Raw genomic sequence first — 25,958 nt, 5'->3', positions numbered from 1 at the left:
ATATTTTTTATCTATCTTAATAAGTACAAATACTTGCATTTTAAACTAATCCACGCTGAGAAAAGTCAAATAAAAACAAAAGAAATAAATGAATAAATAAAGCAAGCAAGCTGCAGGTGGCTATGATAGGATTTGGACACATATGCTCGTCCTCGTCTTCTTCCCCCGCAGCGTCGCCACCCGGCGCGGCAAGCGCACCTACGCTTACCCGCGCGAATTACGTCACTGGCACGTGGGCCCCACGGCGGGCCCCGCGGTAGGTGGCCCACCTTGTCAGTGACTGTTACTAGAGGGCGGGAACCCGCGGGGGGCCGTCCGGTACTCCGGTGTGGTCGTGGCGAGGCGACCGCGCAGCTACCGCAACTCGCACCCACCGGCCACCGGAGCGGCGATCGGAGAGCGAGCGGGAGGGGACGAACGATGGCGGCGGGGGAGCTGCGGAGGGACATGTGGGGGCAGGAGTACCGGACGGCGTCGGCCGACTGCGCGGCGGCGCTGGACGACCACTACGCGCACACCATGGGCTTCGGCCGCGGCCGCGGCCCCGCCGTGCTCCGCGCCGCCGAGGCCGACCGGACCTGCGCCCTCGCCTCCGCGCTCGCCGCGCACTACGTCGCGCCGCGGCACCCCGCCAGGGCAGCCGCCCTGCTCGCCGCCGCCGCCGACAACCTCGTGGGGCGCCCTCCCTCGCGCGCCGTGTCGGCTTTCCTCGCCCCTCTTCTTCCCCAGAGCCCCTCCCTTACTCGCTCCTCTTTTTCTTCTTGTGCTGTGTTTGCTTCCAGGCTACGGCGACGGAGTACGAGAGGGCGGTGTTCCGCGCGCTCTCCGCGCTGATCGGGGAGGAGAGGGACGAGCAGCTGGCAATCGACCGCCACTTCGAGGTTTCGATATAGCTTCAAATGTTGTCTCGATTTTTTTAAAATTGAGACCGGTTGCTGCTGGAATCTGCTGCGGCAAATTGATTAGTGGCAAGAACTAATCAGTAGTAGTGTGCTTTACATGTGGCAGTTGCTGAAGGAATTCCCCAGGGATCTCATGTCTCTAAAGAGAGCACAGCTCATCTGCTTCTACATGGGACGCCCTGATACGTCGCTCAAATTTGTTGAACAGGTAACTTGACTATAGGGCATCTTTATGTTTCTATATGCTTACAAAGTGGCGAAAATCAATGTATATAAACTAGGAAACCGAGGTTGAATCAAATTAGCATAGCAACTTAGTACTACATCTGTTTCACAATGTAAGGCTTTCTCGCATTTGCTAGATTCATATGGATATTAATGAATCTAGACATATATATAAACAACAAGTATTGATTAATAATATGAATCTAGGTATAGCCAAAACGTCTTATAATATTAAACGGGGGAGGTAGATATCATGACTTGTAAAGTTTGGATAAAAATAAAATCTTTTATAGCAGTTTATCAAAAAAGCAGCATGCCAACTTTTCTTAATAGCTTCATAAAAGTGTGGGGATCAACACGGCTTCTCTTATCAATACTAGTATACTATAGTGCTAGGTACTATTCTTTTCATTAGCTTTATTGTACTCATTCTTTATCAGGTTTTGCCAGAGAATCAGGACCAGAACTATATATATGGCATGCTTGCTTTCCCTTTACTAGAACTTGGGAGGATGGATGATGCTGAAAGAGCTGCTCGGAAAGGCTTGGCCATAAACAAGAATGACTGCTGGTCACAACATAATGTATGCGAGTCGTTCGACATAATTTTTTTTACTTAAGATAGCTTATCTTGGCATAACAGACGCCCTAATAGCTATATGTCTAGTTGTTCATATTCTACTGACAAACCTCTTTAATACAAGCTTCATCTGCTATTCCATCTTGCAGCTGTGCCATGTTTTCCAGCAGGAATGCCGTTTCAAAGAAGCTACTGAGTTCATGAAATCGTGTTCTCCATCATGGGCAGCATGCTCATCATTTATGTATACAATTTTCCACATGATCCTCTCTTTTACTGTTAGTAATGACCACAGAAATAGTTCTTAGAAAATCGTTTTCTTCTTTGTGTAGGCTAACCCACAATTGGTGGCATGTTGCTGTTTGTTACTTGGAAGGTGAATTCCCTACATGGAAAGTTCTGGAGATATACGATCATAACATCATGACAGAACTTGAGAAAACTGATTGTGAGGCAGCAGAGGTATTAATGCTGGTCATTTTTCCTGTACACCAATATTTAGAGGCACTGAATAATTTCTCATGCATCAGGTATACCTGAATGCTCTAGGGTTGCTACTCCGTTTGCATATTCGTGGTCAGGTTGATCTGGCCAAAGACAGATTGGCAGCATTGCTAGATGCACTTAAGAATGAGGTAATGTCTCAACTCCAATAATTTCAAAGATATTCATATAACAGTCCAGGTTTAAGTTGTATACTGCCAAGAGCATTTTACAGGTCTGAACAAAAGCTTAATAGAACTCATTTTTCTGACTATTTCAGTTTCAATTCTGTACTATGTTCAGACAATATGGCATGTGGAATGGCTCCTTGATCTACTTGTATTATGGGCACTGTCAAGTATGGGTGAGATTACAAGAGCAGATAGCTTGCTGGAATCACTGAGGTCAAGGTCAGATATATTAAAAGTTTTATTTCAGGGAACAAAAGAATGTACTGCTAATTAGTAAATAATGCTAGAATAACCCATTACCTTGCAGAGTTAGTTCAATGGACACAAAGAGGCAGCAAGTAATGCAAAAGGCAATCCAGGTATGCTAAATTCTTTTTGCAAGATGAAGTACAAAGAGAAGCAATATATGTACTAACGCACAACAAAAAGTGCAGATCAGCATTCGGCTAGTACTTTTGAAAAACCAAAAGCATCCAATTCTGATGCCTCAATATCATTACTCACTATATGTCTTTTTGGTATTACTATTATTACCTGCTCACTAATTTTGTGATGTATTTGCTTTCTTGTGACTATTTATTAACTTCTTGCATGCTTGCCTACTGTACAATTGATTATCTTGAAAGATAAAAGTACATATTTATTCAAAAAATATTTTTCTGTTGTTTAATTATTTCCTTATCACAGCTAGCAGAGGGTGTCCATGAATACGGAAAAGGAGATCACAAGAAAGTCTTTGACATCCTGGGTCCAGATTTTGATGCACTCAGTCATAAAGTATGATTAATAAACCTTGTTCTTGTTCAGGACAAGTAGTTACAAAATTATTTTGTTATACTGAACATCAACATATGTACAAGTAGATGATTGGGGCATCAGATGAGCAAGTGGATGTATTCAATGAAGTTTGGTATACTGTGCTGATAAATAGTGGAGAGAGTTCTAAAGGTATTTGCCTAATTGGTCTTCATTGTTACAAAATTGTCCTACTGTCTTGTCGCTCATTTAAGGAGCTAATGCAATTGGGATTGTACGCAGCAATTGAGGTGCTCGATAAACAAATTGCGAAGCGAGAGGGTGCACCTTTCTTGTGGCGCTTGCTGGTAAGTCTTTACCATTTATGCATTTTACAGTTTCTTCTCATTAAAGTTTCTTAACTGGCTTGTTAAAGTTCTGAAAAATCAACTCCAAGAATCTCTTAAATTGGATTACATGTAATCTTTGTTGCTATAGCTCATAGATGATTGCCTGAACATTGACTGAAAAAACCATCATTGTAATCTACTTTCAGAGAAGTCGGTGGTTGTGCTATAGGCAAAATAGAAATCTTTGCATCAACTTTGCACCATCTGTACAGACTGCTGGCATTCCTCTTTGCATATGATAAGAATTCTACATGATATTTGAGATTAATATGTCTTTCTTTCAAGTATCTCAATTCACTTTGACCAATCTCTCTGTGCCAAATGCAACATATCAAAATTGACTGAACTAAGTAATATCAAAGATGCCCTTCCGTGCAATCTTGCGTAACCTGACCCTATTCTGATATTCATACCAGGCCCTATTCTGAATACAGCAGCCCTCAAGTTTTATGCCTTTATTAAACAGATCAAGCGAATTCAGTTGATTGGTAATCAGAAAGAAGAAACTAGTGCGATACACATATTTCCATTGTATTCCAATAACCAGAGAATAAGTTTTTTCCTCTCTACTTTCCAGGAGAAAGCATATACATTGGATGGCAGAGCTGCAGATGCTTCAGTGGCATCCGAAAAGGCAGATGCTCTACAGGCTGCTTATTCTCAGTAGCTTCGAGTTATGAAATACTACGTGTATCGATATGCTTGCATGCCTTATAGAGTGCACAATCGTTGTTTGACATAATAAATGGCCATAAACTGGTTAATATATAGCTTGATGGCACCCTTCCGTCCAACGAGCAAGTATGTTTTTTCCAGAGTTTGATGCTACGAGGAACTTCCGTCCACTGGGCTGCCGTCGTCTGGGCCGCATTGTATAGCAGCTAGTTTGGTGAAATCGTGGAATCCACAAACATTGGAAAGAACTCTTACAAGCGAAACTGTCGTATCCTCGAAGAATATATCTATACTAGTTAAAAGAAAGTAGCAAGGCGACAGATTCCACAGTGAATCCGCCACCCCATCTGCCGTTATGCTATTACAAATTCTGCAAGTTTTTTCTTAAAACTTTTGAATATTAATAAGCTATCAAATTTAAATGATAATTAAGGTGAGTATTTCTATAGACGAAATGGTGTGTAACACATCTTATAGAAAATTTATTTATATTTATTTTGACAATATATAAAATTTTGTAAAAAAAGCATAAACATTTTAGCTAGTATGTCATAAATATAGAGTAAATTTCGCAAAACCATGAGTATTATTATCTAACTTACACAAAACTATAAGATTTTTGTCATGTGGCACGTAACCCGGGTACCATCATCCAAAAGTTCCTTAAAACCATACCGTTAACCAATTTGACTTGTCATTATAGTACAATAAAAATGCTTAAACTTATAGCTACAACTTATATACGATGGCAGAAAAAACTTAAAAACTTCATATGTAATTCTAAAATTCATAATAATAGCGTATCAAAGAATAATTGGTTAAATGTGTGGTTATATGACCATCACATCTTGGGTTACTCTAGAGGAATTGTTTGGTTGGATCTTTCTCGGCCTGTATCCATTACCATGGTAATCAAATCCGTTAGGAGATGTTTGTTTGCGATACGTTACCGCTCCCAGCCTAATTATGATTCGTTACCGCTCCCAGCCCGTGATATATCTGATTACGATACGGGAGGCGAGTCGCTAGGTCTTCTCACGTCGCACGGGAGGCAAATCACGCTGCTTCCTCCCCCGTCGCACACATTGCCGCCGCCACCCCTCCCCATCGCACACCCCGCCGCCGCCGCCGCCGCCGCCCCCGCCCCCGCCCCCATCGCACTCGCCGCCGATGGGGGAAGAGTGGTTCTACAGTGACGGGGGAGAGCAGGTAAGGAAGCAGTTCACGAGTCGTTGTCGGGCGCCACCACCACCCCCTGCGTGCGCACAGGGCAGTGAGCTGATCGCTCTCCTCTCTGTCCGTCGCAGTTTGTTCAGGTACCTGGCAGAAAAACTATTTTTTTCCTTGTTCAAACACTTCTTGTTAAGCATGATTAGCTTGGTTCTTTTTCTGACGACGAGAGAGAGAAACAGTCGACGCATGCATTCCAAATGTCCAATCAGATGGAATTAATTTACAGCACTTAAGCAGCTGCTAGTGCATTAGCTAGCAGCTGATGGAGAATTGCATTAGCCGACCGATCGATCTACAAATATCAAGCTTGCCAGCAGCTGATCTCTCTCTCTACGTCCTATGCAGTACGTATTAAGCTGCTGAAATATTACTTTCTCATAAATAAATATTTGGATTACAAATATATAACAATCGGCCGATTTGTCTGATGCTTGTTGTATCCTTCCTCTAGAACAATTTAAATATTGTTCCCAATCGATATCGTATTCAATTAGTTCAGTATCGTAGAACACTTTAAATAATGTTCCTCTAGAACACTTTAAACACTTTAAATCTTGGTTTGATCTATTCTTTTAATTATGTGTGCTAGCTGAATATATTCTGCATATAACGTTATTTTTTTATTTTATATTTTTGTAGACTATTATGGTCTGTCTTCCTCCCTTGAGTAGTAGAACACGGAGAAGAAATTTAGGGCTTAGAAATATAATAACTGCTGTTATACTTATTATTACATGGTTGTATTGTTTGTAACTGCATAAAGAGAAAATGTTGGAAAATAAAGAGGAGGATCAAAATTAGAGAATTTAGGAGTGAGAGACTATTCCAACTTATTTATGAGAGTGATATTGCTTGCATAAGTGAGCTCCGAATGAATAGGAGGACATTTCACATTTTATGTGACATGATTAGAGACGTCAGAGGTTTGGAGGATACTAGAAATATGCCATCGAAAGAATCAGTAGTTTCATTCTTATATATACTATCTCACCATCTTAAGAATAGGACAATAGGAAAAAAAATTTACCGAAGTGGTGAGACTATAAGTATTTCAATTTATGCCTTCTAGCTGTTCTAAAGCTTCATCAACTCGTACTTAAGAAACCAGAACCTATACCTAAGAACAACACAGACGATAGATGGAAGTATTTTAAGGTAACACATTCTTACAAAAAATAAATCACATTTCACTGCTAAAAATTGTAGCGTATTGTTGATGTGTTTTTTTTTACTGTAGGTAATACATTGGTTTTATAAAATTTACTCTAAATATAATATCCTCCCTATATATCATTTTTTTTGAACAATTTGAGAAAATTGAGAAAGCTAACTGCTGAAGCGCTATGTGTAGTTTTCTGTGGCTGTTTCTGGCAGGCTGGTGCCCCCAGCAGCTCCCTGTACCGTACTCGTATGCTTTTAGTAAAGCTGGGCGCGATGCCTTTTGTCTAAAAAAAGCTCTATGTGTAGCTCATGTTTAAAACTAGCAGCTCAGCATGATAGCAGCAATCAGAACGTGCAAGACAGGAATGAGGACAACACGATGGCATCACAGGAAAACACATACAGGAGAACTCGACAGGAACCGATAATATCAACAATCCCCTTTGATGATTTGATTTATAAACTATGTGAGCTGTTGATGATTACATTTATGTTAGCTGAGAGGAGATAAAACTACCCATTAGTAGTTGATGAAACAGTTTCCCCCCGCAGCAACTCTTAGATACTCTTGTTAGTGTTCTTATTATCACACTGTGTAGGACTGGTGAATGGTATCAATGTCCAGGCCCTTCAGCTTCACAACAGACTCCACATGCCCCTTCAGTGTGTGAAGCTCTCTAAGCCTGCAAATGCAAGTGTGTAACATCACTCATCAGCAACAAGAAGCACATTGTTAGCTTTGCCTCGTTGTCAAGCCACGTCTTCCAGGGGGATGCAAATTGGCATTGTGCAACTAAACAGAGCAAGATGCTTCTGATCTTGGAATGCGAAAGCAACAGAGAATTGATGCAAAAAAAAAGGACAGGGTGCTCCTCTATGATGCTTAAGCTGGCAGATCATGGAAAAGAATTATGATTGTTCTATCTGTACTAGTGTCTACTGCAGATTAGGTCCTACCTTGCAATCTCGGCCCTCCGTTTCGCCTCTTCCGCCATCTGATTCAGCTCGCTGTAGCCAGTCTTCTCAGGGAACAGCTTAACATCTGGTGGCTGCAGGCCATGGAGTGTCCTTTGTGCATGTGCCCACTTGAGTTCCCTCTCTTCCTTTCCAAAGTCCTTCTTCCTTGTAAATGCAATCTGTAGAAATCAAAGGAACATTAAGTCACATTGCATGGAATTCAGTCAAATAGGCAAGGAACCAACACAATTATGACGGGTGCATACTCTCTGCTCAATGACAAGATCCCATGCTTTCCCACTCAGAGCGTATCGGATGAGGAACTTGATGATATCGAGCGGAAAGTAGAAAACTAGATTGTAGAGCCACACGATACCAGCCCAGCCCCATCCAATGCCTTTGATTGAAGTGAATGCCCAGTTAGCATAAACAGCGATCAGTGTAGCTATCTGCATTTGAAGGGAAAGAAAGTTAGACCAACACAACTTCTACCCAGAAGAGAAATATCAGTTGGTGGACGAGAGCATACCAGCTGTGCAACCAAGAAAGCAAAGACTAGTAGAAAGCCAGGGCGTTCAATAAATGACCAGCTGCGAGACCTTGTGACGAAGATAAGAGCTTGGCTGATGGTGCTAACTTGAAGATATACAGCAGAAGCAAGCTTTTGGTAGTCATCATGTGCTGTCTTTTCGAGGCTTTCGACGTGAAAGATCCTCTGAATTGAACAACAAGTTCCAACACAAATATGAGAATCAATCACAAAACATAATAGCCCAACAGTTCAATTAGAAAGATTGTTTAGTATAATTGGTGCTTCTTACAGGGAAAAAGTTAGTCTTGTACGCAACCCAGAAGAATACAACAGTCATCATTGCCAAGTATCCACCAAGGACAACTCCAGTTGTGAAAATTTCAGCCAACTTCCAGCTGTCTGGTAGTGGAGAAGGCTTTACTCGATCCTTAGATATAGTCATTATTGTACCTGTTTGTGCCAGAAAATGTTTGAAGTGAAAATATTTCTACATTCAACTTCACTATTATGAGATGTACAGGGATGGAGGGAACAAGAATGTGGCATACCATCATTCAGAATTGCAATGATCAGAACCATAAATGGTGGGAAATCAAACTCCCATATAAGAGCAAGCAGCATAAACCCAAGCTGTTCAAAAAACAGTCATATGCGTTAATTGCTAATTAAAAACATAAGGTCCATACGTTGTTTCAGAGACTTAAATGAAAGCATCACATAGGGGATCAACAGGGTTCATATGAATAAAAAATTATGCACTGGAATTGTTTCATGCTTAGTTCTGTTAATTTTATCTGAATGCTTGCTTCTGATTCTCAGGTCAACCATGAACTATTTATGTACCAAAAGTGGGGCAATCCAAAAGTTCTAGTTCTCAGGTCAAGAAAACGTACCACAATACGTATTGTAATTGAGACAGCATATATCTGCAAACATCCATGGATTAGAAAAATAAACTAACAAAATTAGCAGAAGTAAGATAATTCTAGTATGTTACTTTCCATTTGACTTACAGTGTAATTCTTCATCCGCTGGAAAATTGCCCGGCTGGTAAGAACAGCACTAATAATCACACTCAAGCCAGGTTCTGTCAGCACAATGTCAGATGCACTCCTTGCAGCATCAGTCGCATCAGCCACTGCTATACCAATATCAGCTTTCTTTAGGGCTGGAGCATCGTTTACACCATCACCAGTCATTCCACAGATGTGCTTCCGTGCTTGCAGACGTTTTACAATCTCATACTTGTGCTCTGCAAGAGAAGACGTCACAGTTATATTTTGTGTTGTGACTTTTAACCATTTGGTTATTATGCAGCACCTGATACATACATACCTGGGAAAACGCCAGCAAAACCATCAGCTTTCTCAATTAGATCATCAACTGGTAAAGCAGCAGCGGACTCATCCTTGTTTTGTCCCAACAAAGCAGATGAAGGGTACATGTTTGTACCCATTCCTAGGCGACGCCCTGTTTCCTTCCCTATCGCTAGTTGGTCACCTGAAGATTAAAAAAAAAATAACTCTCATAATTCAGAGGGATTAACAAAATTGCAATAAATTTCCAGGACAGCGTGCATCCAGTAGAGGCTCTTAGTAGACCAACTTTCTACTTTTGGCACAATTTTTTTTTGCATATTTACAGTGTTAATTTAAAGGAAAATTTTGGATCAGAGTTTAAATAAGCTATTGTCAACAAAATAATTTAAATAAATTATAAAAACATGAAAGAGGCAATATAGGTATCAAATTAGATCTGTAAATGGACACATATATGCAATGGTAAAGACTGGAATGACTACAAAAAAAAGGATATCAGCAGCTGAGCACTGTTGAACTGGTGATGGTCCCATGTCTCGAAACAATGACAGAAAAGCAATGGATAGTGTTTTTTTAATATGAAAATTGAGTATTTTACTTTATGATTCATCATGATCATGCATTTCTGATTGAAAAGGTTTAGTACTGCAAAGCTATGCTAGATTAGGACTCTAGTAACTATCGCATCATATAATAATAACTGGACATGGACTACCCTCTCACCACCATGATGCCCAGAAAAGGATTGACTTATTTGGAATTGTTATAAAATATAAAACAAAATAAACATCTGGATTTTTTTCAATTGGAATAGTACCTGTGATCATCTTCACACTCACACCAAGGTTAAGTGCCCTTCGAATTGTTTCTGCGCTATCATGCCTTGGAGGATCAAACAGTGGCATGAGAGCAACAAAGTGCCATGGCCCACCAGGACTCTCTTTCCTTCTATCTGGCACCTCCTGGATGGCAGGAAAAGGAGACCATCAAAAAAATTAGGCTGACCCAGTTGTTCAACAAATATAATGACTCTAGATACTCCCTAATTTCCGTTAGCACAAAATGTTCAGAACAAAATTCATATTGTGCAAAGAACTGCTAACCTGATATGCTACAGCAAGAGACCGAAGTCCACGATCTGCAAATTTATCAATTACAGCATGGACTCTTCGTTCTATCTGTGTCTTGTTGTGTGCCAGGTTGAGGATCTGCAGGTCAATTTGTGAAATCAATGACACCATGATATAAACGGATTATTTCAGTATGTTTTTTAAAGATATCTGCAGCCGATTTTTAGGTACCTGCTCTGGCGCACCTTTACTAACACGGTACATCTTCCCATCATTGTCAATATATGTCAATGCGGTTCTCTTGTCGGTAGGATTGAATGGAAGGAAGTGAACCTCTTGAATACCAGCACGTGCCTGCAGTAAATGTTTCCTGATGTTTAATTGCTCGATAAACAAGATATGTAGTCCTCCCCATCCAACAAAATGTTGTACCTCTTGTGGATCAGCAAGCATCCCAACTATTGCAGTATCAATGGCATCTTGATTTTCTATTCGGGATGCTCTAGCAGCCATCAGAATTACTTGGTCTTGAGTGATCCCTCTTTCAAAAACCTGAATGAAAAAGTGTAAATAATTGTTTTGAGCAATGTTAGATTAAGAGCACAAAAGATGATTTTTCCAGTTTAACCTCAATGAGGTTCTTGTCCACTGTGAGCTTATTTAAAGTCAGTGTTCCTGTTTTGTCGCTGCAAAGAACATCCATGCCAGCCATCTCTTCAATTGCCGTCATTCTCTTTGTTATAGCTCCCTGCAAAATTAAAATTGAGAATTCAGCAAATAGTACAGAAGTTCTGGTATGGTCACAATATGTTTAACAGTGTCCCTGAAAAGATACAAACCTGCTGAGACAAGCGATGAGACCCTATTGCCATGGTTACAGATAAGACTGTGGGCATTGCTATAGGAATGCCTCCAATGAGAAGCACCAATAGGTTATCAATCCCAGGGCGGTATGCCCTGTGCTGGATAGGGTACATGACAATAATCTCAACAAACATCCCCACAGCAATTGAGCAAATGCAAAAATTCCCGATAGCTGTTAAAACCTGCACAAATTGCATAATAGTGGATGCAGGAATGAGTAATAAATTGATTTTATTCAGATGGATGAAATCATGAGACATGAACAGAAGTGAGGCCTCTCAATCTTGCCTTTTGGAAATGGCCAACTTGATTGGTGGAATCAACAAGATGTGCAGCCTTTCCAAAGAAAGTGTGCACACCAGTTGCTATCACAACTGCTTCAATCTCACCCTGCTTAACTGTTGAACCAGAGTAGACACCATCACCAGGACCTTTGGTGGCTGGTAATGACTCCCCAGTGAGGGCAGACTATTGACAAGAGAGCACATCGTGACATGAGTATACCTCAATTAAAACAAAGACTGAAATGAGTTAATGTGAATTGAAGAAAGAACCTGATCAATCTTCAAAGGATCTCCTTCCAGGAGGCGAGCATCTGCAGGAATGATATCTCCAAGCTTAATACTGACGATGTCCCCAGGCACAAGGATGGCTGCCTCTTCCTCAGTCCAACGTCCATCACGGAGCACCTAATAACCAATACAGCATGAGCACCTAATATTCAAAAGTACTCCACCTCGATATGTCAAGTAGAGTGAAATGTCTCATAAGTGGAGAAAGACCTTGGCTTTTGGCGCAAGACGCGCCATGAGTGCAGCAGCAGCATTGCCAGCATTGTTTTCCTCAATGAAACTGATAGTTGAGTTGATAAGTAGCAGTGTGATGATACCAACAAAGTCCTGCCAATCAGGCGGCTTCCCCTGATGATGACACCACATATATTGTTAGAAGGAACAGGAACACTTACACTACATTCATCAACAGAGAAAAGGACATAAGCCAAGTACTAAATGACAAATTTTGTCATTATGCCTAAAGACTCCTAAGTTCTTACCCCACCGTTGGCTAATGCAATGGCCATGATAGCTGCAGCCTCCATGACCCATGACAGCGGATTCCACATGAACCCCAAGAACTTCAGGAATTTGCTCTCCTGCAGCCATCAACAATCCAGCACAGAGGGACAGGTAACGCAGATGAATTGAACTGAAGTACTATACTGTCCGACAAGAAAAGGTAAATTTGTGATGGCTATGACCAAGTAAGATGGAAGGAACTTAACCTCCTTCTCCTCGAGCTTGTTCGGACCAAAAAGTTCCAGGCGTAGCTTCGCCTCCTCGGATGTGAGCCCATGTCGGCTGCATCTCAAATTCTGGAATACTTCTTCAATCGGGATGTTCTCCTGCAAACAATTGAAATATTATTTTAAATATTACAAGCCAAAAATCAACAGAAAGAAAGTTACTAGAACTTGCACCAAGTAAAAAAATAAAGATTTGTCTAAAAATAAGAAAAATGATGTTTGTTTCAACATGCAACCATGCTGCCTATTGTTCCAATTTCCAAGGAAGCAAGAACTATAATATGAACCTAGTAAAAAAAGACACAGGAGAAAACTAAATCAAGTAGTAGTGAACATCTGCATGTGGGGAAAAGATACATGTCACAGGGAATATATAATCAGGGATCAGAGAGTGGCAAGAACAGTACTCGAATATAAAAAAATGAACCTTTTTCCAGGAATGTCACCTGGCATTCTGGAATTCACAGGAAGCAACGGGCTCGTGTCAATTTTGCTACACTACACTGCCCACCAACCGGACGACAACTTATAGAACACAAACATCCATATCGTATTTGACCAAGCGTTTTCTGAACCCCGACTCGACTCCACTGATCCACTCCATGAACCACTAACACGCATGCAAAGAACAGATGCAAATCCAAGAACATGCATAACCAAACCAAGATCCTCCGAACAGCAGCAGCGCACGAAGGAGACCAATCATCTCTAGCAGAAACCGTCACCCTGAACTGAAATCCTTGAAACCAAGAACAGCAAGAGAACCAAAACCCAACCCAACAAACACAAACACAACCCAGAAGCCAAAGAATCCTCCAGAAAAAAAAAACCGTAAAACCTCCCAAGAAAGAAACATCTGGCAACGGACACCACACACCACACTGCACCCGGCAAGAACCATCCCAAGATGAGGCGTGCGTTACCAAGTCGACCGACTCCTTGAGGACGGCGTCGAGGCCTCCCTCCTTCTCCGCCATGGAGGCGACCGACCCCACTCCCCCTGCCGAAAAGAACTCACCTTTCTTCCTTCCTCGCACTCTCTCCAGCCCCTCCCTGCTCGCCAACCAGCTATTTATACGCGAAATTTTTCCAGTGAGATGAGAGAGAATGCGAGCAACCGATGGATGGATCGATCCTGTGGATGGATAGCGAGCGGCGAGCGGGGTCGGAGGAGAGGAGGTGAGGTGGTGGGGTTTAGGAGGAGGGGGCGGCTTTCCACGCGGCCCACAAGAGACGAGAAGAATGCGGAAGAAAAACGGCAAGACATGGGAGCGAAGAGGAGAACAAAAAAAAAAGGGTAGGTTAGGTACCCTGGTAAAGGGGAGATTTTGGATTGGGAAAAGGTTGTTTTTTTTCATGTGGAGATCAGGATCATTTGTAGTTGATTAACCCTTCTTGCAACGTCGCTGGATATCATCCCCTATTCTCGTTTTTGCTTTTATTTATGGGCTAAATTTTAAATTTTTAATCTTAAATTTAAATTTAAAGTTGATTTTAAGTTTATTTTTAGCATTTTATTTTCTGTATTTCAGTTCGCTAAGAACACGTATATAAAGTTATATTTATAAATTATTATTCGTTTGTAATATATTGTTTGATTCTTTATATTAAAAGCGAAAAGATGACACCCCAAAGTCCATGTTGGGAGAGGATTCTAATTTCTCATGAGGATATTAAACATATTTTTAAAAAATGTTTTTGTGGCTTTAGATGGTTTTTTTTCTTTATCGTAGAAGGTCACCTCTGGTTATTTGGTTCGATGTTATTTTTCTAATATTATAGTGAACTGATAATACATTTTTTAATAATTAGTACTTTAGATTTATTTCTATGAGTTAAGTGGTTGAATTGTTATATAGATTGTTTACATTTGCAGCTAAGAATAGGTTTTAAGTACCATGTTAGGTTATAAACCTTATGTTGCAAAAGCATTTGATTGTATTTACAGAAGGCTAATTATTTTAACTTTCATGTAAAAAAGAATCATGCCTAAGAATAAGTGTAATGATCATAGAGACAAACATTTAACAATAGCGATCAATGCGTATATAAATTAAAAAGAGATACGGATATAAATATATATGATCATAAATATATTATTTCTTATTGCATATTTGACTCTAGTGATGAGCAGGGACGTCACCCTTTCTAGTGGACTTTAGTAAAGCAGTCACAAAACCCGATGTTGTGGCTATACCATTTTCGCTACCAAATTAATTACATTACGTAAGCGTTGATAACTCTTGCAGTCCTATGATAACATAGCTACATAGGTTACATTGGCACCTTTCAACAAGAAAAGGTTGGATGGTTCTTTGTTCGTTGGATAGAGATCCACCTCTTGGTTTCTTTGATGTTCAATCTAGTTCTCTCTTCTTTTCTGTACAATAATTAAATTGTTGGAGTTCGATCTTGTGTATTTAATTTAGAAGTGAACGTAGTATGTGTCATTAAGCTTTGGAAAATCAGGATTTAAATTCTACCACCTTTGATTGGGTGATCAACTTAAAGAGGTACAGCCTAGATCAGGTCAGTATATGTCTGAGACACAATAGACATTCTCTAGGGACTCCCCAAATAGGAAACGTGAGTCCAAAATAATGTAAATCGAGTTATCTTCTTTACAAATGAACACACTTGATTCCTTTTTCTAACCTTGTTGTTTTCCTTTTATACTTTTAGAAGAAAAAAAAATAAGTTCACCATCATTGAACACCACCTCAGTACATTGTGAACAATGTCACCTCAAAAACATTTGTAAAACAAAAAACCCATTGTAAATTCACGTTGTGAGAGAGAAAAACTATACTAGGGTATAAAAATTCTTCCTATGTTTTAATAGATATTTGGACCAGACCTATTCATGGGGAGGGAAATCTAAACCTGCCTCTCAATTTTGAGTCTAAAAGCCAATCTGAAGTGTAAGAGAAGATCAAATTTTGAGTAAAGCAGTATAAAAGCATGGTTCATTTAAATAGAGTAATTAAGAGATACATTTTAGTTAAGAATTTTTTTAAAAAATGAAATTGGCAATTCTTTTCGAGCTTTAGGCCTTTAGCCTGCACCAGGCTCAGGGTGAGCTTCTAGACACAATTTTTATGCTTTCCCATTCACTCAAAAGATGATATCGTTAGCTTTCTACAAATCGTCGAAACAAACCTAGACGACCGACTTACTGTAACCTGGTTCTAAAATTTTTCAAACAAGACCGATGGTCAAATGCTCGACATAAAAACCAAAAAATTGGTTTTTCGTGGGACGGAGTGAGTAGTGATGTCCCATAACGAGTACAATTTTTTTTGTGAGATAACTTTTGGTCTTTCTCAAATAACAATCCTCCCGGTAAAGTAAAGACTCCAGCTGGCTCGGGCCGCGAAGACAGACAGACGTACGTACAAGCACCGAGGTCAAACATGCATGACGTGGATATGTAGAGCTCTTTGCGTGGCCATGTCAGCAGCAGCCATGCTCCACGCCAGCACATTAAATTTCACCGAATACTGATCGATTTTGTCCGTCCAAATATTTCACCAAGGCAACGCATGCATGCCCGTCATACGTGACGTTTTCCGCGTTGGAGCCACCTGCTGCACAGGTCAGCCGACTGCTTTGGACTTCGTCGCCAATACTACGGCCCCGTATAGTTCCTAATTTTTTTCTTAAAAACATCACATTAAATCTTTGGATATTTAAATAACATATTAAATATATATAAACATTAAAACTAATTACGTAGTTAAGTGGAAAATCGTGAAACGAATCTTTTGAGTCTAATTAGCACATGATTAGCCATAAGTACTACAGTAACCAAAATATTCTAATTACCGATTAATTAGACTCAAGAAATTCGTCTCGCGGTTTTCAGACAGAATCTGAAATTTGTTTTATAATTAGACTATGTTTAATACTTCAAAAATGTGACCGTACGCGTCGATATGACTTCTCTCGCAAAAAATTTTGCCATCTAAACGGCCCCTACCTTAATGCACAAAGTTTCGAACAACCGAATTTCTCTCTCGGTGTCTAAATATTTGATGACATTGATTTTTTTTATATACGTTTGGATGTTCGTCTTATTAAAAGAAATTATAGTAAGAGTTCAAAAGTTTGATAGATGCTATTCTAAATATGAAATATTTATAGCCAAAAGGAGTTTTAAATTTGGCTAAAAGATATAGTTTCATATGCCCTTGCAAACGAATATAGAATTTATTTTTTTTGTATATACACATATATAGGCAAGTTCAACTTATAGCTCCATTGTTATAAAGCTAGTCCAATTTTGATTTTTTTTTAAAAAAAATAGTTTGCATCACTTTTTTAATATAATAACAAGAGTATAGAGACACTTATCATGATGAAAAAGTGAGATCAAAGAGATAGAGACCACATATGCATCGAATCCTGCTGTCCAAATACTTGGCATGAAACGCTAGATGATTCCAAGCTGCACTTGTTGAATTGATGCAAAAAGGCAACTTCTCTTCGGCCACTACAGTGAAGTTGCCACATTCTTTATGCTCTTTAATCATCATCCTTAGTGTCAAAGGGCATACTTATCTGTTTTAATGTGTTTGCATAAAAATGAAATGATGATCTTGTAACCTTTTTCATGGTCAAATGGAAGCGTTCAAATGTAGAGCGACACTTGTCAGTGCAACGTGTAATCGATGAACAACCAATCATGTCCCAAATCTAAAGTAGGGTCAAAACATTTTAAAATGGCCAAAAGAAAGACAAGATGACGATATCAAATTTCACAAATCCCTCACCTAATTCACCTATCTGGCTAGGTGCTGGCTTTCATCACACTATTTTTCATTTATTTAACAATTGGAAATCTCGAGTCATTTCTATATCATTCATGCAAAAAAAAAGAAGAAGTTATTTTAATTTTATGATCTGCCGGGGTGCCAGTTGCCTCAGTGAGTATTTGTCACAGCTTCATCCCTCTCGAAGCTGAAGCCAGAGGTAGAGCCTAACTAACGGTTTCAGCTTCAGGTAAAATAGGAACGAAACAAGATATGGAGCTGAGTTCAAGCAGCTTCATTCCATATTTTGGTTCTAGAATTAAATTTAGGAGTTGAGGTCAGGTCCTGTCAAACGGGAGCGTAGAGTCATAGACTGTGTAGTGTCGCAGGTTTTGACCAGATCCTAGCATCATCGTTTTACTTTTAATAAGCGCAAGTGAAACCACTTATTAATGATTTAAAAAATTATTGATAAAATTTTTATATACGTGTCCTTATTTATCTAAAAGAAAATGTTGATAAATCGTCTACGATAAAAATAGCCCAAAATCAACTCTAAATTAATGTTTTAAAATTTAAGTTTTACCTATAAAAGGAAAACACTCGAGGCTCAGCTTTTTTTAGAGAATAATATTTTACCCGACCTCTGTATCCGATTGGATATATGCAGCTATTTTTTAATTCGAGATTAGCCTAAGCAGGAAACTTATTTCCTCAAATAACCCAATTTGAAATTGATGTTTCTATAGATATTTGAACACAAAGACCTTGAGTGCTACTTAAGAGCATTCCTAGCAACTCATCTAAATTTAGTTATCCATATCTTTATTTAGATGATCATCTAAAACAATTTCATCTTTCATTTTTTTTACTCCAATAGATTATTTATATATGACATCCTCATATCTATTCGAAGGATGGGGAAGAAAACATCCAAATATGGAGTTTTTCTCTCCTAATATGAATGATATCTAAAAATAGATTATAGAATAGATTCTACTGGAACTCAATTTTTTACTTTTTATCCTCTATTTTTAAGATGGAGGATGATAGGATGGACGTGCTGCTGATGATGCTCTAAGTTACTATAACCACTAGGCTACATACATTTTACCACCCGTCTGCATGCACTTTTACCACTCATGCAGCTAAATGGTGCGTTGTTTTCCTCTCAAGAATTACTATGGACCTTTTTTCGTATTTCTTATAAACTTTTCAAATCAACCTTTTAACTTTCAAATATGTTTTTTTTCAACCATTGAATAATTGGCATATTATGCACCTAGTTTCATCCATAATCAATCAAAATTTTACGATGCTTAAAAGGATTTCTTCGTAGTTCCTATAAACACTTTTTAGATCAGCCTTTTAACTTTCTAATATCTAAATCTTCTGTTTGCAACTTCAAATATTCGTCATTGCCTTAATTTCATCCATAACCCATCATCCATCAGAACATCAGAGTTGCTAATCTAGAGTAGATGCATGGCCAATGTTATCTGCGCCGCTTTGATAGCAACGATTTTCAGCAGAGTATAAGCGTGGCAAAATAGTTGTGCGCCAGCTGCAAAGTTGCAATCAATTGCAAGGAAACTTAGTGCTTCGTTGTTTGCAATGCTATTTTCCAACATACAGTAGTTTAGTCGATGATGCAAAAATGCCAGCATTATCCAACGCATGATCAGGACTACAAAGTTCAGATCCGTCTGAGAAGCCAGTTACTGAAAAACTTGACCATGATCAGGACTACACAGTTGCAGGTATTCTTATGCTTTACGAAGACATTGGGCAAGAACATTTATGAAGGATTCAGTTTCTGGAAAATTTGACCAAATTACCAAAATTGGGCAAATGGTGTTGCCACCAGATGCTAACAGGCTGGGAAATATTCACATGAATCAATTCTACCTTTTTTTTTGTAGCTTTTTCGCTTATTTCCCGTTAGTCGCGCCCTTATGAAAAGGCCAGAGACTTGCCAGTCTTTCAAGCATTCCAGAACCTTTGAAGTAGCCTGAAAATGCTTGTGGCGCAGCAGCTGGCGGGAAATCCTCAGGAGGCATGGCAAATGGCCGAAGCATTTTCTCAAATTTATCCAGTGTTAGATAAGAACCAGCCTCCTGCAGTCTCTCAGGCCCCATTATTGGTAGGGTGTGCTCCTGGAGCAAGGAAGAATTTTCGCTGGTTTTATCCTGAACCAAAACATATATTACATAAGGCTCAAATGCATATAGTAGTAGTAGTAGTAGCAGAGAGAGAGAGAGAGAGCAATCACAACTGAATTCATGTCCAGCATTATGAAGAATATTTGAGCATTACCTCTAAAGGACTAAGATCAGCTCCACGACTAAATGTCATTTCAATCCGGAACCTTCTCTCATCTTCTAAAGGAACCTGAAAAGATCAAATTCAGTAAGCAAAAAACCATGTAAACAACATCACCCAAATTCCAGAGAACTGGCTGTATGCCTGTATGGCATCAGCAAGCTTCTGGGTGCTAACATTATCCCAACAGTAAGTACTGCAGCACGTCAACACAGATAGGTGTAAAATGGAGATAATAGTTGAGGAAATAAGATTAGGAGATCCAGCACAAGTGATTTAGAGGTGGTGGTTTGGAAACATATATAGTCTGAAATATTTGTGGAAGGAAATGCATCCGAGAATAAAAACAGTATAATTGTAATAGAGAAAGGCAAGTTATCTAGTGAACCATATGAAAATGGGTCCATACCTCGGTATTTTCAAACATCCTGAGGACTATATTACTCATGTAATCAAGCTCCCTAGTTCTATGCAATCGGTCCAAAGCATTTTGGCAGACAAGGCTATCCTCCCCTTGTAGACATTCATCCAAATTGCAATAGCGAAGGACATTCATTAAGGAGTGTATATGAGATTCCTGGTAAAGAAAAATGTATCAAATATCAAATAAAAATCCACAATGATGATAAGAACAAACCAATGTTGAACATAGAGTCTCTTGTATACCGATGTGAAATAAAGCCTTGTCCGGACATGTCTGTCAGGTGTCTTTACGTTAGCATACCTGGAATAAAGTGTATTAGATAAATTAAATGCACATGCCATTGTAAATCAGGGAAATAATGAATTTATAAGGTTTGGTAATACCAAGTACATACTTAGGATCTAAACGGTATTTGGTTTCTCTATCATCTTCATCTTCCTGGTCCAATGATTTCTCACTTGTGGAACTAGATCTTCTTCCATCCTCATTTCTAGTTTGAAACTTTTGTTGGTACTCTGATTCTTTCGTCGGTAAGAATATAGCTTCATCTTCTGTAAACTTTGGATCTGAAACACTTATGGCTTCTTCACGAGTGTTTCGTAGATCAATTAAAATTTTTCCCATTAACCGACGTGCTATCTAGGGAAAAACAATCAAAGGAAATGTCAAAAAGATTAATCAGTTCATGGCATTCAAAGAGCATATAAAAATCGTCTATGTGGATGGAACAAACAGTGACATCTTGCTTAAAACAAACCTTTGAGCCAATTTTTAGTTTTTGCTTTGGGTTGATCCCATATTCATTTGGAATAACACCATCAGCAAGAAGCTACAAGAATCAGTCTGTTAGATAAGCTATGATCGACATATTAAAAACATTAAAGAGAACCAATATACATGAACAAATTAACAGAAAAGCCAAAACTACAACATCATGATGATTATAATAGATCAAAGCTATGATAGCAAATACTTGGCTTATATGAAATGACAAAAATATGAAGAGCGAAGGTATACTATCATTGAAAACAATTCATGAGATCTAGTTTATGAAATTCCTCACTAACATCTCCCATAAGATTATTATACAAAAGGAATGTAGAATTGAACCTTCTAAGGTGAACAGTCAAAATAGAGGCACTGAGCAAACAATTTCTGTTCCACAACAAACTTATCACTTGCATCTCTCATAAGGCTTGACAAAAGTGAGATTGAACCTTCTACAAAGAATCATCAAAACAGGAGCACTGACTATACAGTTTTTCACTCTCACATAGTCACATCACCTCAGCAACCGAAATGTATAATTTAACCACTAGGATAGGCAAACCAGCGCAGTGTTCGTTGAGTTGGGTGTTTGGGAGGAGTTTGCTTCTCCTATTTTGTATTTTTCTCTGTTTACTCCTCCTTAATATAATGAAACACAATTCTCTTGCTTTTTCGAGAAAAAAATGTCTTGTCAAGCCCTATATGTGATCACAACACAATAGTGTGCCTTCCAAGACATGTGGCACAGGTGACTTGTGTTAAACTATATCCTCAGAACTTCAATGCCCTACCTACCCAATTGTTCATACCAAAACAATATGCCATATTTTGCAATTCCGTAACATTATATATTTACATTTGCAATTAACTGATTTCTCATAATTTTAGTGGTGTAGGAGATTTGGAAACATAGAAACAACTGTTTAACTGTATCAATCCTTGCGTCTGTTCTTCAAGCAGTGTCTAATGAGCATATCCTTTGGTCCATGGCAGGAGCTAATAGGCTCAGGGAGTTCTTAGATAGGTCGGTAGCCCCGTCGGGATAAGTTTATGAAGGCCTAGGCCTGTGGGATCTTGGTGAGGGGAGGGGTTATTCTCCCTGTTCCCCTTTTTTTCTCTTCATGATGAAATGAAACGCAACTCTTTTGCATATTCATGAAAAAAATAATTGATTTCTCTTCTACAGCAAGTGCTTAATCAATATGACTTTGTGGCTACTCAAGAAGTCCATTCATGCAAATTTAACAAAGAGATCAAATAAAATTACAAATTATAAGCCTGCTTACCTGAGCAACTTTGAAAAGCTGTTCCAAACCTTCAAGGTTAAGATGTGCATTATGCAGGAGGTCATATCTGCCATGCAATTCAGCAGTTAAGTTGAATGTTTCATGCTAGATGTAAATGATCTTTCAAAATTTCAAAAAGCATTTTAGATTTAAAAGAAGAATAATGGGCATCATATTTCTAAATTCTATACTAAATTTATTGAGCACATGTTTAAACACTGAACAGCGTTATGCCATACTGCGTATTTAGGTACCCTTCGAAGATAAGCTAGCTGCTTCAAATGGATGCTAAGCATTAGAAGATGAAAGGTTGCCAATGGATGGCTTGTTCACTTACTTGCAGGAGTCATAGACGTCTGGGATTTGTGTAATGTCAAATCGGCTGCATTAAGATTTATGGAGCACCATAAGTGATTGAAGTTATGCTTGATCAATGATTGATTTCTGAACATCGAGAAATCTAAAATTGAAAACTTTACTCACTCCTTTCTTTCATTATATAAATCCCTCTCAAGTTTTTTCCAACGAGCAAACATCAAGAGGAAGCTCTCACTACCACATGGCAATCCGGCAGCAATACGAGCCACATCAATTGTTGTTTTCCCAAAAGCCTTTGCTTGGTCATATCTAGAAAACGAGCTTGTTAATGCAAGCTTCTCATCTTCATCTTCAGCAAGTAGCTTGACTTGCGCAGTTACTTCTTTTGTCAACTTGGCCTAATAAGTTTACAGTATGGAGATAAGAATCATGTAATAATCATTCATGGCAGCTGAACAATATGCGGTATAGTAACTTTAAAATATCTAGCACTAACACCTCTCTTTATTTGTGTAATGAAAAACTTTACAGAGCTTGACTACACATATTTTATATTTTTTCATTAATTCTCAAAACAAAAGGGTGGCTTCTATTGGACCTGCACCATCATGACTTCTAACATTGATTATGTTTGTTTCATGACTCAAGCAAGACTTGATCCACTACAAAGCAGTTGTACTAAAGACTTCACTGTTGGCATTGCTAACACATTGCTTTGAGATGAATGTGAACGAATACTTTTCACTGTTCTTTGTTAATAATCAGCATATACATAAATACATTTATTAGCATACCATAAGTTCTCAATATATTTGTTTCCATCTATTTTGAGGAAAAGACTAGCCCACATGAGACAGTCCAATAATTTCCATGGCTGCCTTTTGTCTTCTTATTAAAAACCTTCCCTAAACTGGTTTAGAAGTGCACCATTGAAACAAAGTACAGTGACTCATTCTACTTCTTTAAGAGATTATTATGAAAAAGACCAAGCTTATATCTAGTCTAAGTACTTAACCATCTTAGGGAGAAGCTCCGAAGCATTTGCTGGCAATCCTGCACCATCAACCATCCATGGAAACTCCACAGACTCGTTGGTATTCTTTGCTCTAGCATTTGAAATGATGATTTCATGCAATCTAGCCTGAAAATGTAAGTTTGTTTAATTTTAGCAATAGTATATGATGAACAGGAATATATAAGACCGCAGGGAGATCTTAATTAGTAAGAGATGATATGAAAATACAGAAGAATTTAGGAATATAGTATAGTAACTAAGAAAGGAACATTACAAGTTCTAATGAAAATTTCTGAGGGGTGAAGAATAAAGTAATGGTTAGATTCAACACTAGCAGCAGTTAAAACCCGTCAAAGTTATTGCCACAGTGGTTAGAGGATACAATTTGAGGATAGGTCCGCAATTATATATATAGTCCTAAATGTTCTAGCTTCCTGATATTGATGCAGACATTCCAAAACATCCAAATATCTAATTGTATCATATATGGAACTGGTTCACATGGTAGGTATGGACATCACATGAACTATAAGGGATTCGTAACAGGTAACTGTGATGGGTAGGTGGTTGGTATGGACATGACATGAACTATAAGGTATTTGTAACAGGTAACTGTGAAGGTGGTTTTGGCCCCAAGAAATAGGAAGACAGAACAAAGAAGAAGATATAGAATTGTCGTGAGGACAGAATTTCATAATAACAGAATCTCATCCAAACTCTCAGCTTTTCCCTTTAAATCCTAGCAGGTAATAGTGTTGGAGTGTATAAAGTGAATTGTCTGTCTTTCCCTATCAGCTTAGACTTTTGGGTGCACCTGATCGGTGCATGCAACTTAACATGGTATCAAAGCTAGAGGTCTCGAGTTTAAATCCTAGTTGGCGCGCAACTAAATAAAATAATTGTAGCTCACTCCAATATTTCACGTTTGAAACTTGAGGAGGTCTCGCGTGAGGGGAGTATTAAAGTGTATAAAGTGAATTGTCTGTCTTTCCCTACCAGCTTAGCTTTTTGGGTGCAACTAGTCGGTGCATACAAACTTAACAGTAACTCTTATTCAACTAAGCTAAAAGAGGATAGCACCAGGGCTGGTCCACAGTAGTACCAAACATAGCGTTGTTCCTACATGACAGTATACAGAACCATTCACAACATACTATGTGAATGTTTCTTTTTGAGACTTCATACTTCATAGACAAATGTTGGGTGTTTATTAAATACAAAAGCAAACCTTGGATTCATCCATCTCGATGCTAGCGTCTTCCAGTCCATCTAGCATAGATGAGTCTTTACTTACTAGAGAGACCTGAAGAAGTTAGTGCAAAGGCGAACTTGAGAAAGAAGCAGGAGGTTGAAGCAATAAAGAGGATCTCCAGAACCATAAACAACAGACCAGTATAGGTGTTAGTTGCCCTTCCAAATCAAGAAGCCCTTTGGCAAATGCTGCTGCTGACATCTGAAAATTACACCATCATGAATATATAATATCACAAGAGTTAAATCACACATACCCACATATACTATTTTGCTGATCCCTTCTCTCGTCTATACCCAGTGACAACATCCACTTCTATGATTATCTCTCTCAAAATTTCTGTATTTCTGTATTCAAGTGCAACAATTTGTCGAAATTACCAATAGTAGTGTAGTATGGAAGTACCAAAAATGGACATGCGCTTGAAAATTATGTATTTTCCGTGGTGATTTAATCCCATAGTGTGGGAAATAGTCATAAATTCAAAGTATCTAGCGAGTACAATGAGATATATATTTGATTGAATAAAACAGTTTCCTATGAAATTTGAATATACATTGATTTATATTAGTCTGATTTAGATCAAACCTTATAAGTTATAGGGTGTGTTGCTTCTAGACCATCCTCGATACAGGATGATCAACCAAATTTAGAGAACAAAAAACATTTATCACCGTGAAACCAAAAAATTCTCATCGGCTTCAAGTTATCTTTTCCACCACCATTCTTCCGTACTTTAAAGGTTAAACACAAGAAGATATCAGGCTTGTTAGTATATGCGTGCGCAACGTGTGGTTAATGTTCCATGCTTAGCACTTAAGACACTGTTAATCACATTAATAATTTCCTATATATAATATAATAAATAAATAGATGAGTTAAGTTTCAAAGTTTGGTGATTTTTTAAATCAGTAGAAAGTTCTTTCAATTGACTTGAAAGTTTTAAAACCTTGAGTTAGAATTTTCAAAATTTGAGCAGAGTTTTTTTAAAAAATCAGTAGAAACTTTAATAATTTGAGTTGAAAGTTTCAATTTTTGTTGAGGTTTGTTAATTTTTAGAAATTTTGAAACTGGAGTTAAAATTTTTAGCATGAATTTGAATTGAGTTGAATGTGATTATGTGAATTTGGAAATTTGTGTATTCGCTAGCTAGTTCTTCTCACGTGGTAACCCGCGTCCGAC

At 38.6% G+C, this 25,958-nt stretch overlaps 3 protein-coding genes across 4 annotated transcripts in view; 1 reads left to right on the top strand and 2 right to left on the bottom strand.

Moving 5' to 3' along the window:
• The first annotated feature begins 316 nt into the window (after positions 1 to 316).
• On the top strand, positions 317 to 4,313 carry LOC102700045 (tetratricopeptide repeat protein 38). Its single transcript, XM_040522801.1, has 13 exons — positions 317 to 672; positions 783 to 881; positions 1,009 to 1,110; positions 1,568 to 1,711; positions 1,857 to 1,951; positions 2,040 to 2,169; positions 2,238 to 2,342; positions 2,494 to 2,600; positions 2,689 to 2,740; positions 3,069 to 3,158; positions 3,245 to 3,329; positions 3,420 to 3,484; positions 4,104 to 4,313. The coding sequence occupies exons 1-13, from the start codon at positions 421 to 423 to the stop codon at positions 4,191 to 4,193; spliced, it is 1,416 nt and encodes a 471-aa protein (XP_040378735.1). The 5' UTR covers positions 317 to 420; the 3' UTR covers positions 4,194 to 4,313.
• A 2,707-nt stretch (positions 4,314 to 7,020) lies between these two features.
• Positions 7,021 to 13,734, bottom strand: LOC102699769 (plasma membrane ATPase 1-like). Its single transcript, XM_015835243.2, has 21 exons — positions 13,564 to 13,734; positions 12,620 to 12,739; positions 12,392 to 12,490; positions 12,120 to 12,257; positions 11,892 to 12,026; positions 11,626 to 11,805; positions 11,313 to 11,519; positions 11,102 to 11,221; positions 10,906 to 11,025; positions 10,705 to 10,827; positions 10,507 to 10,611; positions 10,221 to 10,365; positions 9,420 to 9,584; positions 9,098 to 9,336; positions 8,978 to 9,010; positions 8,633 to 8,714; positions 8,374 to 8,534; positions 8,082 to 8,267; positions 7,819 to 8,001; positions 7,553 to 7,731; positions 7,021 to 7,278 (listed from the first exon to the last, which is right to left on the bottom strand). Exons 1-21 carry the CDS (start codon positions 13,615 to 13,617, stop codon positions 7,182 to 7,184), a joined length of 2,871 nt encoding a protein of 956 aa, XP_015690729.1. The 5' UTR covers positions 13,618 to 13,734; the 3' UTR covers positions 7,021 to 7,181.
• Positions 13,735 to 19,175: 5,441 nt separating this feature from the next.
• The window catches only part of LOC102716945 (inositol hexakisphosphate and diphosphoinositol-pentakisphosphate kinase VIP2-like), a 34,493-nt gene continuing 27,710 nt past the window's right edge, over positions 19,176 to 25,958 (bottom strand). For both annotated transcript variants that reach the window (XM_006650360.3, XM_006650361.3), the window contains 12 exons: positions 24,915 to 24,977; positions 24,753 to 24,827; positions 23,525 to 23,650; positions 22,675 to 22,907; positions 22,529 to 22,573; positions 22,192 to 22,258; positions 20,895 to 20,966; positions 20,532 to 20,776; positions 20,380 to 20,437; positions 20,123 to 20,290; positions 19,708 to 19,782; positions 19,176 to 19,580 (listed from right to left, as the gene is read on the bottom strand). In XM_006650360.3, the coding sequence (XP_006650423.1) occupies positions 19,323 to 19,580; positions 19,708 to 19,782; positions 20,123 to 20,290; positions 20,380 to 20,437; positions 20,532 to 20,776; positions 20,895 to 20,966; positions 22,192 to 22,258; positions 22,529 to 22,573; positions 22,675 to 22,907; positions 23,525 to 23,650; positions 24,753 to 24,827; positions 24,915 to 24,977 (1,485 nt within the window). In that variant the 3' untranslated portion in view covers positions 19,176 to 19,322. The remainder of the gene's footprint in view (positions 19,581 to 19,707; positions 19,783 to 20,122; positions 20,291 to 20,379; positions 20,438 to 20,531; positions 20,777 to 20,894; positions 20,967 to 22,191; positions 22,259 to 22,528; positions 22,574 to 22,674; positions 22,908 to 23,524; positions 23,651 to 24,752; positions 24,828 to 24,914; positions 24,978 to 25,958) is intronic.

The sequence above is a fragment of the Oryza brachyantha genome, chromosome 3 (assembly GCF_000231095.2).
Source record: "Oryza brachyantha chromosome 3, ObraRS2, whole genome shotgun sequence".
NCBI classification, from domain to species: Eukaryota; Viridiplantae; Streptophyta; class Magnoliopsida; order Poales; family Poaceae; genus Oryza; species Oryza brachyantha.
This window is presented reverse-complemented; position numbering and strand designations above follow the sequence as displayed.